This window comes from Eschrichtius robustus, chromosome 14 (assembly GCF_028021215.1).
Source record: "Eschrichtius robustus isolate mEscRob2 chromosome 14, mEscRob2.pri, whole genome shotgun sequence".
In the NCBI taxonomy this organism is placed as follows: Eukaryota; Metazoa; Chordata; class Mammalia; order Artiodactyla; family Eschrichtiidae; genus Eschrichtius; species Eschrichtius robustus.
In genome coordinates, this window is record NC_090837.1 from 75,878,347 (window position 1) to 75,893,359 (window position 15,013).

General features: G+C 43.5%; 1 protein-coding gene and 1 pseudogene across 1 annotated transcript in view; one reads left to right on the forward strand and one right to left on the reverse strand.

The window, feature by feature from the left end:
• Positions 1 to 15,013, reverse strand: part of MYO5B (myosin VB) — a 366,001-nt gene that overhangs the window by 119,397 nt on the left and 231,591 nt on the right. The window contains exons 11-12 of the mRNA XM_068562997.1: positions 1,295 to 1,376; positions 626 to 766 (exon numbers count right to left, since the gene is read on the reverse strand). Of these exons, the coding sequence (XP_068419098.1) occupies positions 626 to 766; positions 1,295 to 1,376 (223 nt within the window). The remainder of the gene's footprint in view (positions 1 to 625; positions 767 to 1,294; positions 1,377 to 15,013) is intronic.
• Positions 4,646 to 4,897, forward strand: LOC137776665 (small ribosomal subunit protein eS27-like pseudogene; annotated as a pseudogene).

Below are 15,013 nucleotides of genomic sequence, written 5' to 3' on the forward strand. Positions count from 1 at the left end.
TCCAACCCCCCTCAATTCATAGAGCAGAAAACCAAAGGCCAAAGTAGTTAGGTGACTGATAACACCCAGTTCCCCTGCCCCACATTTCCAAGGCTGCCTGTTTCTCTCCATGCTGGCAACTCAGGGCTCTTCCTGTTATAGCAGGTAGCATCCATGACAAGCTACATGGGGGAAATCTACAGCTTTCACCTGCTACCAAGCATGTGGCTCTTATCGCTCCCAAGCCATCTGGCACGGGAAAGATGACCCTGTGCTCTTGCCCCGCACTCTCTGGGATGCCTGTCTAGAAGTTGGGGTCCTTCTCTCAGCACCTAGGTGATCTGGGGCACCAAATCCATACCACCATCACATCATGCCAATCCATAACATCCAGTCTCTGCCAAAAGAGGCACATGTTCACCAATGCAGCAATACCTGCCAGTCATGCTCAACGTGTTACCTTCTGGTATCTTCTAGTATGCAGAATAGACACCAATGCTTCTCCCAGCAAACTAAAGGCCGGCTAATCACAGATGAAATTCCAGCTTTGAGATCTCACATGTTCCCCTGCACCACAGAGCTGTTCTCTGCCCCACACCTCAAGCCTAGAAATGAACTGATTCAATGATAGCATCATCAGTTTTACCTTACATTCTTCATCCAACAGGTCCAAGATGCCCAGCTTAGCTTCTATGAGGTCAATACAAGGTTGGTTATCATAAAAGTCAATCAAGGTCCAAGGGATCTGCTCCTTCATGTATTCCTCTTGCTCCAACTTGAATACATGCTGGTGTAAGAAGTGAAAAGTCAAGGTTAGTGAACTATAGACACACCTTAACTTTCAACTCCCCTGAGCTTCAACCACATGGGTTCTGAGCCCTGGAGGATGGTGCATACTCACTAGAAAAGGTTTAGGCACAAGTCACAGTCATGAATGCAGAAGAAAAAAGCTCAGTTAGGTGATCCTCACTCCCATGTGAACCCTTCCCTAGGACACTCCAATAATCACCTGTACTGTCATACCTCAACCAGTAGCAAGAAGCCTCATAGCTGGCTTGCAATTGCTCAAATACCCCAGAAGCCCGGGGTCAAAAAGAGTGGGAGTCAAAGCCAGGGAGAGGATCACTGACCTCCTTCTGAGAAGTGGGGAGCACCTGCCTAGAGCTGGGGCACCACCAGGAAACTAAGGGCAGGTCAGGGCAGAGCTAGAGCCCACTGACCCTGGACAGAAGAGAAGTAGGCTGGGCTGTCTGTCACTCCCTGGTGGGGAGAGAGGTCTCCCCAACCCGACATCTCCGGGTCCAGAAAAACCTACCAAGTTGAACTGTTGCTGGAGCTTCTCATTCGCATAGTTGATACAAAACTGCTCAAAGCTGTTCACGTCAAATGTCTCAAACCTGCAGAATGGAAAGAGCAGAGGAAAAAGTAAGAGACATCTCCTTTTACCAAAGGAATCACTGGGACTTCAGCAAGGCAGCCCTCGTCCTCTGCTCCCATCCGGCTCTAGTCTTAACTCCAGCACACAAGTCCCATCTGCTCTTGTGCCCAAAGAGACCACTGTTGCCAGCATCAGCATGACAGAGTCCTATTAAATAGGAGAGTAAGAATGTACATCTTTTTCGCAATTAGAAAAAGTACCGACAGCAGGACATTTGGAAAAAGCAGGTGTAAAAAAGAGAAAGTCACCCATGATTCTATCACTCATGTTAACCACCAGTTACATTTGGGTATGTTTCCTTCTAGCGATTTTACATTTTTGAAGAAAAGTAGAATTATATGTAAAATTATACCTATATGTGTCATTTAACTCCCCATTCGTTATTCAACGTTTTCCCATGCCATTGTTCTTCAAAGGCATCAGTTTTATTTATTTATTTATTGGTTTTTGGCTGCGTTGGGTCTGTTTTTTGGCTGTGTTGGGTCTTCATTGCTGCCCGCGGCCTTTCTTTAGTTGCGGTGAGCAGGGGCTACTCTTCATTGCATTCTCTTGTTGCAGAGCACAGGCTCTGCTCTAGGCAGGTGGACTTCAGTAGTTGCAGCATGCGGGCTCAGTAGTTGCAGCACGTGGACCCTAGAGTGCATGGGTTTCAGTAGTTGCAGCCTGTGGGCTCAGTAGTTGCGGTGCATGGGCTCTAGGTGCGTGGGCCTCAGTAGTTCTGGCTTGCGGGCTCTAGAGTGCAGGTTCAGTAGTTGTGGTGCACGGGCTTAGTTGCTCCGCAGCACGTGGGATCTTCCCAGACCAGGGATCGAACCCGTGTCCCCTGCACTGGCAGGCAGATTCTTAACCACTGAGCCACCAGGGAAGTCCCAAAAGACATCAGTTTTAATGTCTGCCTCATGGACCCTCGTATGGATCAGAGATGCTGCTTTAGGCCTGAGGATTGTACAGGTGCCCAAGTGAGGGGAGCAGTGGGGCCAGAATTTAGCTGATGCCCCCCTCAAGTCTGGGAGGGAGCATTTGCCCCAGAAGGGATGCCTTTTTCCAATTCACACAAAGGCTTCTCCTGGGCTGGCAGTGGCCCCCACGCAGATGAATCATAATTTAACCAGTCACCTATTGCAGGACATTTTGGTTCTTCTTCCAGTTTTTAGCTGCTATCACTGCTGTGACAAATATTGGCTATACATCTTTGAATTCATGATCCTTAGGATGCTATTCTAGAAGGAAAATTACCATGTTGGAGTTTGTTTTCTTAAATGGAAGAAGAAAATTACCTTCCAGAAAGATGGAGCCAATTGATGTTATCACCCTACCCCCACCCCAGCCTTCCAATGTATGGAAGCATCTTGTTCACCTAATCCTGGTTAATAATGTTGTTTTTAAATTCATGTTTGACTTAGAGTTTATGTATGATAAGATGCACCAATTTGGAAGATATATTTCAATGAGTTTCTGATAAATATTATACTACATGTGTCCACCATCACAATCCAGATATAGAACCATTTTTATCACCACAATCACCCCAAAAGTTCCCTTGTGCTCCAATCAGGTACGTTCTCATTGCCCCTCACTGGGAGTATTAATGCATCACAGATCTTTGGTCAGTAATGTAGATTAACTTTTAAAAACCTTTGGTTAATTATTATGTGAAAAATGTTCTTCTTTGATTTTTAATATCTTTTGATTATTGATAGAGCTCAACATTTTTCTGTGTGTGTGTGTGTGTGTGTGTACTAGTTGTCTGTACCTTGTGAACTGTTTGTGATTGGTGAAATATTTGTTGGGTTTTAACTTTAAAAATGGACTTATTTGAGCTCTTTATACTTTAGATCATCAACACTGACATCAACTGCTCAACTGAAATGTTTGCAATATGGCTCGATCACTCCTGGGGAAGGGAGTTGGAGAACAGGTGGAGCCTGCAGAGAGGAGGGCAGGTAAAGAGATGAGACATGGCACGGCACAGCACAGCCAGGCACAGTCCCGCCTGCAGGCCTTGTATGCTACACTTGAGGGGTTTGGATTTCACCAGGAGAAATGGGGAGAATTTGAAGGATTTTAAATTAAGAAATGACAACCAGGGTTTCCCTGGTGGTGCAGTGGCTAAGAATCCGCCTGCCAATGCAGGGGACATGGGTTCAAGCCCTGATCCGGGAAGATCCCACATGCCACAGAGCAACTAAGCCTGTGTGCCACAACTACTGAGCCTGCGCTCTAGAGCCTGCGAGCCACCACTACTGAGCCCGCGTGCCACAACTATGAAGGCTGCACACCTAGAGCCCGTGCACCGCAACAAGAGAAGCCACCGCAACGAGAAGCCCACGCACCACAGTGAAGAGTAGCCCCTGCTTGCCGCAACTAGAGAAAGCCGCACACAGCAACAACCCAACGCAGCCAAAAATAAATAAAATAAATTTATTAAAAAAAAAAAAAGAAATGACAACCATACTTTCATCTTAGAAACACTGTGATTTGTGGGAAGGTGTGCAAGACTGAATGCAGGAGGTCGAGTAAGGCAGTTATTACTGGAGCGATAATTCAGGAAAGACCCAATCAGGTCATGGCTTAGGCTGGTGGTGGCCAAGTAATGGGAAGGTTCTAAAGACATTAAGGAAGGTGGAAATGAGAGGACTTCACTTGTACACTGAACAACTTGTTCACTTGTACAACTGAACAGATGTGATCACCCACCAAGCTGGGAGCATTATTATAGCATCAGCAGCTTTAGCTACAAGTGAGTGGGGCCACCATGTTCGCAGAGCAAACGCATCAGGCTGAGGGGGTAAGAAGGGGCAGAAATCGAGGAGGAAGAGGTACCTTTTTCTCATTCACGCACCACGCTGAATGAGCTGGGAGGGACCCTGTAAATGAGCACCTATAGAGCACCAAGCCCCAGATGCTTCATGAGCTCACTGAACACCCACAACAAACAAGAGCTCGGGTCTATTACTAATCCCATCCTACTGCTGAAGAAATTAAATAACCTGTCCGAAGTCAGAGAGTCAGTAGACAGAAGAGCCAATATTTGAACCCAGAGAGAGTGATTTCTGAGACCACATTAACTCAGAAAAGATTAAAAGTTCCCTTTAAGAAAGAATGAAAAATAAATAAGTCAATAAAAAATTTAAAAAGAAAAAAGAAAGAAAGAAAGAATGAAGAGGACGCCGTGCGCCCAGGTGAGTGCTGCTGCTCTGGACAGGCTGGGCTTGCGAAAGCCTCAACATGCCTTTGGCTAGAGACTTACTGCATCCTTCCTTGGAAGAAGAAAAGAAAAAACATTAAAAAAACCCGGCTGGTTCAAAGTCCAAATTCTTTATGGATGTAAAATGTCCAGGTTGCTACAGGACTACCACAGTTTTCAGCCATGCTCAGACAGTGGTGGTTTGTGTTGGTTGTTCAACAGTGTTGTGCCAGCTGATGGGAGGAAAGGCCAGACTCACAGAAGGGTGTTCGTGTAGAAGAAAGCACCACTAATGATCCACACAACTTCCTGGATTTGTGTTCTATCACAGAAAGCCTTATCTGTTTAGTAATTCTAGTTAATCTACCAAGATGATGTAATTATGTTTAATTTTATAAGGTAAAATGCTCTCCTATTTTGATGTTAGTTTTTCAGTAAAGTTTTGATTATGACCATAAATAAATAAATACATAAAGAAGGAAGAGATGACTAGGAAGGGCTGTGGAGAAGAGGAAAACTTCCCAGGGGAGGAAGTGTTTGAGCACGTGGAGAGCGGGAGAGGGGTGACACCGAGGGACCCCAGGCTGGGGACACAGGCTTCAGCCTTCATAACCTCACATTGCTAGCCCTCTCACTCTTTGTATGGGCGACTGAATTTTCTCAGTCTTACATAAAATTATGCCAGCCCTTCCAAACATGCTGACCTACCACTCCCTAATAGAAATGTTGGAGCTGCCCCTGGTGGGGTTGCGGACGGTAGTGGTGGTGGAGAGGCAGCACCGTAAGCAGCAGAACCAGCAAAAATAAATGCATCAGATGCCCAGCAGGGTTGGCTCAGTGCCCAGAAAACATCAGGCTTCTCCTCCTCCTCCTCTGTGCCCACCTCCCCCACCAAGGTATAAGACGAGGAAAAGTGGGAAATCATCGTGAGATCAAAGGAATCAACTGCTTGGAGACAACCACATTAAAGCACAGCCTTTGGTCATGCCCACAGAAGAGAAGTAATTCTAGGTCAATAAAACACGATCAAAGATGCAAAATCCAAGCTGGAGGCACTCCAGACCATGCAGGAGGGAGGCACTGGCCCTCTGCCAGTCCTTACCCTGGATTAGGGTCCTCCCAGCCCAGAGGATGGTCCTATAGCCCGAGTTATGTCTCCTAGAACCTCATTTCCTCCCCCTATAATCCCGCCACACCCCAAGAAAGGTTGCTGATGACAGCCAAGTCCCAGAGGAAATTTAATTAATAAAACCTAGAAGGAAGATAAAAGAGCTACCCTAGCAATCGGCCAGATAACAGCACTTGGGTGTGCTTGCTGAGCTTGTACTGGGCTCCACAGATAAAGGATTTAAATATCTCCCACTTGTCATTTTTTAAAGGTTTACATTGGTAGCACTCCACAAATAACATTCTCATTAATTTGAGAGGGCCTGAAATTAGCTCATAATTTCCCTATTTCTAAGATATTACCTGGTAACAATTCCTCTGCCGTCTAGTGTAATTACTGTAATGCTGGAGGGCCAGACATGAATGAGGGGTTTGGGTAGCTTGGAAAATGTCTAAGATGACTGACCTCAGAAAACCACAGATAGGGAGATAGGGCAACTTCTCTAAATTAAATTATATTTGTAGTAATTCTTGCCATCAATAGAGATGACTTTTTAAAATAAACACAATGGATCAATTTATAGTTCATAAGATTAAAATATCACAAAGTAATTTATATACGAGGGGGAATTGGCTTTCTCTTCTAAAATCAATGTTGAGAATATTTAGACCAGAATCCTTGGGTGGGAGGAAGGTCAAAACATGGAATAAGATTTGATGCTGAGACCTGAGATCTGTACTCACGGTGGTACAATTATCACCCCTACTTCAACGCTCCCCTATCTTCAAAACGTAGTAGAAAAGTAGAAAATTCCCTTCTCATTCTACCCGACTTCAGGATGGGGTAAGGGATACAAGCACCTCTATGAAAATAAGGTAGTGTCTGTGGGAAAGTGAAACTGCAATAAAAATAAGTCTACCCGTCACTCTGAGTTAATTATTAACTTCCACGAACCATTCATTCCAGAGCAGAGAGGCAATGAGATGCTTTGAAGGTTGGGAAACAGTTCTTCCCCTGGAGCACAGGTCAAAGGAACTAGACTTTCTTAGCTCAGGCTTGTCTTTCTATTTTACCAAGACCTCTCTCTATCCTTCTACCAAAGGTCGAAAGAGAAGATATGTGATATAGGTTAGACATAGAAGGGGACTTCTAGGGAATGAGTACTAAAAGTCAAACAAGTCCTCTCAAGGTCTCTTTCCCTCCTGAAGCCCATGAAACCTCACAAGGGCACCTTGCAGTCTGTTAGGGAGGCCAACCCTTCTGATCTCTTTACTAAACAATCCCGGGGTGTTAGCTGCACCTTAGAATGGCAGGACTTGAATTCTGCTCACGTGCTTCTCTCTGTGCCCAGATGTCCCCACACAGGACTTGTCCTTCAGGGACAGCACAGTTCTAGGCACTGCTCACATCCCAAGGTCAAGAACAGTTCTTCTTCTGGAGGACCTAAGTCCATTCAGTTTGCAGTGTGCTCCAATTCCCGGCTCTTCTCCGTGTCTGAAAATCTAATGTGGGACAGGAAGATGCCCACCATATGGTAACCCTCTCCCAATCCATCAGTCAACTGTCCCAGGAACTGTAAGGGCTGCAAAGAAGAGCACGTCATGGACCCTGCCCAACAGAGCTATTAGGAGGATAACATGAAACCAGTATATGAAACCTCCCAACTAGTAGAGATTTTATGTGTTACAAGACTTTAAAGGAGGGTGAGTTCATGAGGGTGCTGGCATGGACAGAGAGAAATGGGACTTTATCCAAGCTTTAAGACTATGTAGTGGTGTTTGGTTCCAGGCATGCTCCAAAGGGCTGTGTCAGAGCAATTCTGGAAGGTTGAGCTTGACTTTCGAGCACTCTGAGTTACATGGCTTTCCTGGGAGACTCAGAGATTCCAGGGAGAACCCAATTGCTTTGGGTGATCTGCTGGATCTGAGAACACTGGGGCCAGCTATGCATGTCTACCCTGAAGAAGACATGTCCAGGAATCTTCTGGGCTGTCCAAGGTTGGGTCACTGTTCACAGGCTGCAGGGTAAATGCAATCACTGACTTCTCCCCCTTCATTCTCCATGAAACCTTTCCATACTAGACAGAGAGGGGATGGGTAGTCTTCTCCAAATAACTAACTTAGGATTGCGAAATTATCTGTAAGTCTATTTTGAATAGTGAGACCAAGAAAACAAAACATAACAAAGACACAAAGAATTTCCATCAAAGAAAAAAAAAAAAAAAAAAGAATTTTCATCAAAAAAGAAAAAGAATTTCCATCAAAATGACAAAGGCAAATGGTGAGCCTAAGAAATTTACTTAAAATATATCATTAAAGGCAACTTACAGAATGGTAGAACATGTTTGAGAATCATATTTCTGAAAAGGGGTTAATATCCAGAATATATAAAGAAATCCTGCAACTCAAAAAAAAAAAAGTAAATAACTTGATTTAAAAATGGTCAAAGAACTTAAAACATTTCTCCAAGAAGATATATGAATGGCCAAGAAGCATATGAAAAGATGATCATAAATCATCAGAGAAATGCATATCAAAACCACGAGATACCACCTCATACCTATTGGGATGGCCACTATCAAAAAAACAGAAAACAAAAGTGTCGGCAAGGATGTGGAGAAACTGGAACCCCTGGGCACTATTGGTAAAAATGTAAAATGGTGCAGCTACTATAAAAAACAACATGGAGGTTCCTCAAATAATTAAAAATAGAATTACTATATGATCCAGCAATCCTACTTCTGGTTATATATCCAAGAAGTCTAAAAGAAGAGATGTTTGCACACCCTTCCTTGGTCGTTGCAGCATTTTCACAATAGCCAAGAGGCAGAAGCAGCCCAAATGTCCATCAACGGATGGATAAATAAAATGTGGTACATGCATACAATGTACTATTATTCACCTTTAAAAAAAAAAGGAAATCTTGTCACATGCTACAACATGGTTGAATCTTGAGGATGTTATGCTAAGTGAAATAAGATAGTCCCAGAAGATAGATACTATGATTCCATTTACACGAAGTACGTGGAATTGTCAAAATCATAGAGACGGAACGTAGAATGGTGGTTGCCAGGGGCTGGGGGAGGGAAGATGGGAGTTGTTTAATGGGTATAGAGTTTCAGTGTTCCAACATGAAAAAGTTCTAGAGATCTATTGCACATCAATGTGAATATACTTAACATTACTGCACTGTATACGTAAAAACGGTTAAGATGGTAAATTTTATATTGTGTTTTTTCTTTAAACTACAATTTAAAAATACTTTTTAAAATAAATCATTAAAAAGCACTGAATAGAGCTGGATGCAAATTTAAAGTTAGGAAATACCATAAGAGACGCAGAAAGTAACACAAGAACTGAGGAAGATATAAAATCCCAGCAAACCCCATTTCCTGTTCCTGGGGCCCAAAAGTCCCTCAGCATCCTCTCCCTCACTATTCCTCAGCATTAGGCATGAATCTATCCCTGCCTTGCTCCCAAAGTCCCCTAGGCCAACTGTCCTCTTCAAGAATGAGCTGGCCATAGCCAAAGCCTCCTGCTATCTTGGCATTTTGAAGGCTCAGGTCAAAGACAAATAAATGTGTATTTTTCCCAAATTGGAACCATTTATTTCTCATTGCCTCGAGGAGGAGAGAGGAATAAAGGATTAAGATTGTAATTAATCAATACTGGACTGAATGTCAATATTATGATATAGTATGAGTGTGTTTCATGTTTGGTAATTGCAATCATTGTTGCTTTTGTTGTGGTCATCCATGTACAATGCTTGGTGTCAGTCTATTTATCTCTTGTAAAAATAAAATACAGTGTATGTGTGTGAAAAAAAAAAAATTGTAATTAATCAAGCCTATAGAGGCAAATGCTGGTTAATGCAACATGAAAAGGAAACCCCAGCCAAAAGCTGCCTGGCTCTCTCCTATTAATTTCTATCCCCTGCCTGGTACGAAATACCCTGCAGGCAGCTTCACAGATCCTTAGTTAAGGAAAAGAGCTCGGCTTGGGTTGGCTAAATTGCCCTGGGTGTTGCTTGCTCTGCACTTTTTGGAGCTGGGGCAGGGGAGCAAGATGTAGGGAAGCCGTGCTTCTACCAGGACACTGGGTATCTGGAACTGTTCAGGAGAGCCTGAGAGAAGGGCCTCTGAGCTGGGGGCTCACCACAGCTGTGGTGGAGGCAGCTGTGGCCCAAGCAATTTACTTAGATGCTCACAGCCTTTTCTACCATCTGAACTAACTACCCTTCGGAACATCATGATAAGGGGAGGTATGTATGTATGATGCTGGCTCACACACTGCTTGCTTATGTATACAGAAGTGACTGTTTATTCACTCTAGCTGCTGATTCTATAGTAACATACTAAACATTTATACAAAAATCTGGAGTGGCTCATTTATACTGTGGAACTCCTTCTAGTTGTCTCTAGAATGAGCTTGACTGGTGACCCAGTAACACTCAGTAAAACTCTAACAGTTTATCTACGGACAGTCATCCCAGCTGAAGTAATCAGTACCTACTTGTAGGGGAGGGGGGGGCAGCAATTCCACTCTTATTTGCTTGCTTTGCACATTTCCAACCTAATTCAGAGAGGAAGATAACTCCTTATTCCTTTCCTCTTAATCAGTGGGGTTTAATGTATTCAGAAACCTAACCCCACCCTCCTTCCCGCTCTCTCCAGCTTCCACATGCTCTCTTTTTGCTCATAGGTGACAAGGAGGAGTAAGAAAATTAAAAACATTAGGTCATCCCAAGGGCACCTTCTATGTGCATCAAGGTATCCCCATCTAGGGCTGAGAAACAACAAGTGAGACATTGGGATAGATGGTCTCCTCCCTCTCCAGAGTTCGGTGGTCAGGGATTTGGGTAGGAAACTCAAAATATAAAAAAAATGCTGGAGTTTTCAGATGCCATGGAAGCATCACTTCCCATAGTCATACTGTTTGTAAATAAAGCCTAAAAACAGGAATTAGTTTGAAATGAGAGGAGGTCATTAGAGAGGGTAACAGAGGTAGAGTATCAAGCACGACACCCACTTTCAAGTAACTGAAAACAAAAGATTCAGTGGGTTTCTGAAAGGTATCTTTTCTGAAGCTTTCTGAAAGATACCTGGAAGGTGTCTGAAGCCCAAAGGAAACAAGGCAGAAGAACACCATGATTGGGAAAGGGAGATGACAGTAAAGAGTTCAGTGTAAATCCCAGTTTCCACCAAATGTTGCCACTTTCTCCCAGATTAAGAAATGATGTCACTAACCTGATGGATCAGAAACAGTACCTCCAGATTCAAGTCACCTGCTTTCCTGTGAAGTTTTTGGATTTAGTCTCCTAAGCGTTCATTACATACCTTCTTACCAGAAGAGAAGAAGAATGATTTCTCGGCCGACCAGAACTGATGAGGAGCAGGCGTATGTACATTCAGGGTCGTCTGTAAGTGCTTCCTTGGCCACAAATGGCCCAGTTAGACAGCAGCTGGTTAACGCTGAGCCCACCTTATCTAACTGGCCACCCTGAACTCTGCCCACAGCACGTGAAGCCGGCACTGACTGAGCAGAGGGAGGAGGAACCGTGCGGGGCATTTCTCTCTCCCCAGGAGGAGGTGAATCGCTTTCTAAATATGACCGCTTTAGGACAAGGTTTGAAAAAGTAAATTAGCTTCTGAGAAGGAACAAGGATTAAAAAAAGAGGAAACAGCAGAGTGCACCCGGAAGGAAGCCAAAGGGGAGGAAACCCCCCGAGAGTGCTTGTCCAGGGCCCCAGGCTGCACAGCGCCCCCTGCGATGGGACCTGTCCTCGCTGGAAAGCTGTCAGATGTTCTCAAAGGAACCCACGGCCACACAGGGAGTAAGGAGACACACAGGTCAGGAGCTGGCACCAGAAACAGGAGATGGAGTCCTACGGATCCCCATCCACCCACGGACAAGTGCACCTTCACACCAAAGACAAGTCTTCCCTGTGATCTATTTCTCCCCTTTGGGCGGGCACAGGATCTTAGAGCAAATAAACTCAATTATAAGAATTAAATGGCAAATATGAACACAAAATCCCAGCTTGCAGGGGCTCAGCTAACAGCTCCAGACTCAGCAGCACCAGCAGCCCAGCCCACAGAGGCCTTCCTCACCACCACCACCAACAGGCAAAGCCTCTTGCTGGGGATCCCTTGGAAGGGAGGAGCTATCTATTTAAACTCAAGGCACTAAGACAGTATGTACCTGTAACAGAACTGAGGCATGACATTGTACGTATCAGTAACACTGCAGTCATAACACTTTTATGTGCCATTAACAATGGGGAGACCTTCACGGTGGCAGAGGAGTAAGACGTGGAGTTCACCTTCCTCCCCACAAATACAACAAAAATACATCTACACGTGAACAGCTCCTACAGAACACCTACTGAATGCTGGCAGAAGACCTCAGACTTCCCAAAAGGCAAGAAACTCCCCACGTACCTGGGTAGGGCAAAAGAAAAAAGGAAAAACAGAGACAAAAGAATAGGGACAGGACCTGCCCCACTGGGAGGGAGCTGTGAAGGAGGAAAAGTTTCCACACACTAGGAAGCCCCTTCACTGGTGGAGACGGGGGGTGACGGGGGGGAAGCTTCGGAGCCACAGAGGAGAGTGCAGCACCAGGGGTGTGGAGGGCAAAGCGGAGAGATTCCCGCACAGAGGATCAGTGCTGACCACCAGCTTCCCTGGTGGTGCAGTGGTTAAGAATCCACCTGCCAATGCAGGGGACATGGGTTCAAGTCCTGGTCTGGGAAGATCCCAACCCATATGCTGCAGAGCAACTAAGCCCATGAGCCACAACTACTGAGCCTGTGCTCTAGAGCTGACCAGCCACAACTACTGAAGTCCACGTGCCACAACTACTGAAGCCCACACGCCCTAGAGCCCGTGCTCCGCAACAGAGAGGCCACTGCAATGAGAGGCCCGCGCACCACAACAAAGAGTATCCCCTGCTCACCGCAACTAGAGAAAGCCTGCGCGCAGCAACGAAGACCCAACACAGCCAAAATAAATAAATAAATTAATTAATTAAAAAAAGAGAAAGTTTATAAAAACTAAAACAATTTTAAAAAAAGAATTAGAAATGAAAAAGAAGTAACAACTGACACTGCAGAAATACAAAGAATCATGAGAGACTGCTACAACCAACCATATGCCAATAAAATGGACAACCTGGAAAAAATAGACAATTTCTTAGGAAAGTACAACCTTCAAAGACTGAACCAGGAAGAAACAGAAAATATGAACAGACCAATCACAAGCATTGAAATTGAAAATGTGATTGAAAAACTCCCAAGAAACAAAAGCCCAGGACCAGATGGCTTCACACGTGAATTCTATCAAACATTTAGAAAAGGGCTAACACCTATCCTTCTCAAACTCTTCCAAAATATAGCAGAGGGAGGAACACTCCCAAACTCATTCTACGAGGCCACCATCACCCTGATACCAAAACCAGACAAAGACACTACAAAGAAAGAAAACTACAGGCCAATATCACTGATGAACACAGATGCAAAAATCCTCAACAAAATAGTAGCAAACAGAATCCAACAGCACATTAAAAGGATCATACACCATGATCAAGTGGGGTTTATCCCAGGAATGCAAGGATTCTTCAATATACGCAAATCAATGTGATACACCACATTAACAAACTGAAGGATATAAACCATATGATAATCTCAACAGATGCAGAAAAAGCTTTCGACAAAATTCAACACCCATTTATGACAAAAACTCTCCAGAACGTGGGCATAGAGGGAACCTACCTCAACATGATAAAGGCCATATATGACAAACATCACAGCCAACATCATTCTCAATGGTGAAAAACTGAAACCATTTCCTCTAAGATCAGGAACAAGATAAGGTTGCCCACTCTCACCACTATTATTCAGCATAGTTTTGGAAGTTTTAGCCACAGCAGTCAGAGAAGAAAAAGAAAAAAAAGAAATAAAAGAAATCCAAACTGGAAAAGAAGTAAAACTGTCACTGTTTGCAGATGACATAATACTATACATAAAGAATCCTAAGGATGCTACCAGAAAAGAACTAGAGCTATTCAATGAATGTGGTAAAGTAGTAGGATACAAAATTAATGCACAGAAATCTCTTGCATTCCTGTACACTAACGATGAAAAACCTGAAAGAGAAATTAAGGAAACACTCCCATTTACCACTGCAACAAAAAGAATAAAATACCTAAGAATGAAACCTACCTAAGGAGACAAAAGCCCTGTATGCAGAAAATTATAAGACACTGATGAAAGAAATTAAAGACGATACAAATAGATGGAGAGATATACCATGTTCTTGGATTGGAAGAATCAACACTGTGAAAATGACTATACTACCCAAAGCAATCTACAGATTCAATGCAATCCCTATCAAACTACCAATGGCATTTTTCACAGAACTAGAACAAAAAATTTTACAATTTGTATGGAAACACAAAAGACCCCGAATAGCCAAAGCAATCTTGTAAAGAAAAATGGAGCTGGAGGAATCCTGACTTCGGACTATACTATAAAGCTACAGTAATCAAGACAGTATGGTCTTGGCACAGAAACAGAAATATAGATCAATGGAACAGGATAGAAAGCCCAGAGATAAACCCATGCACATATGGTCACCTTATTTTTGATAAAGGAGGCAAGAATATACAATGGAGAAAAGACAGCCTCTTCAATAAGTGGTGCTGGGAAAACTGGACAGATACATGGAAAAGAATGAAATTAGAACACTCCCTAACACCATACACAAAAATAAACTCAAAATGGATTAAAGACCTAAATGTAAGGCCAGACACTATCAAACTCTTAGAGGAAAACATAGGCAGAACACTCTGTGACATAAATCACAGCAAGATCCTTTTTGAGCCACCTCCTAGAGAAATGGAAATAACAAAAAGAAACAAATGGGACCTAATGAAACTTAAAAGCTTTTGCACAGCAAAGGAAACCATAAACAAGACAAAAAGACAACCCTCAGAATGGGAGAAAATATTTGCAAACGAAGCAACTGACAGAGGATTAATCTCCAAAATTTACAAGCAGCTCATGCAGCTCAATATCAAAAATACAAACAACCTAATCCAAAAACGGGTGGAAGACCTATATAGATATTTCTCCAAAGAAGATATACAGATTGCCAACAAACACATGAAAGGATGCTCAACATCACTAATAATTAGAGAAATGCAAATCAAAACCACAATGAGGTATCACCTCACACCGGTCAGAATGGCCATCATCAAAAAACCTACAAACAATAAATGCCGGAGAGGGTGTGGAGAAAAGGGAA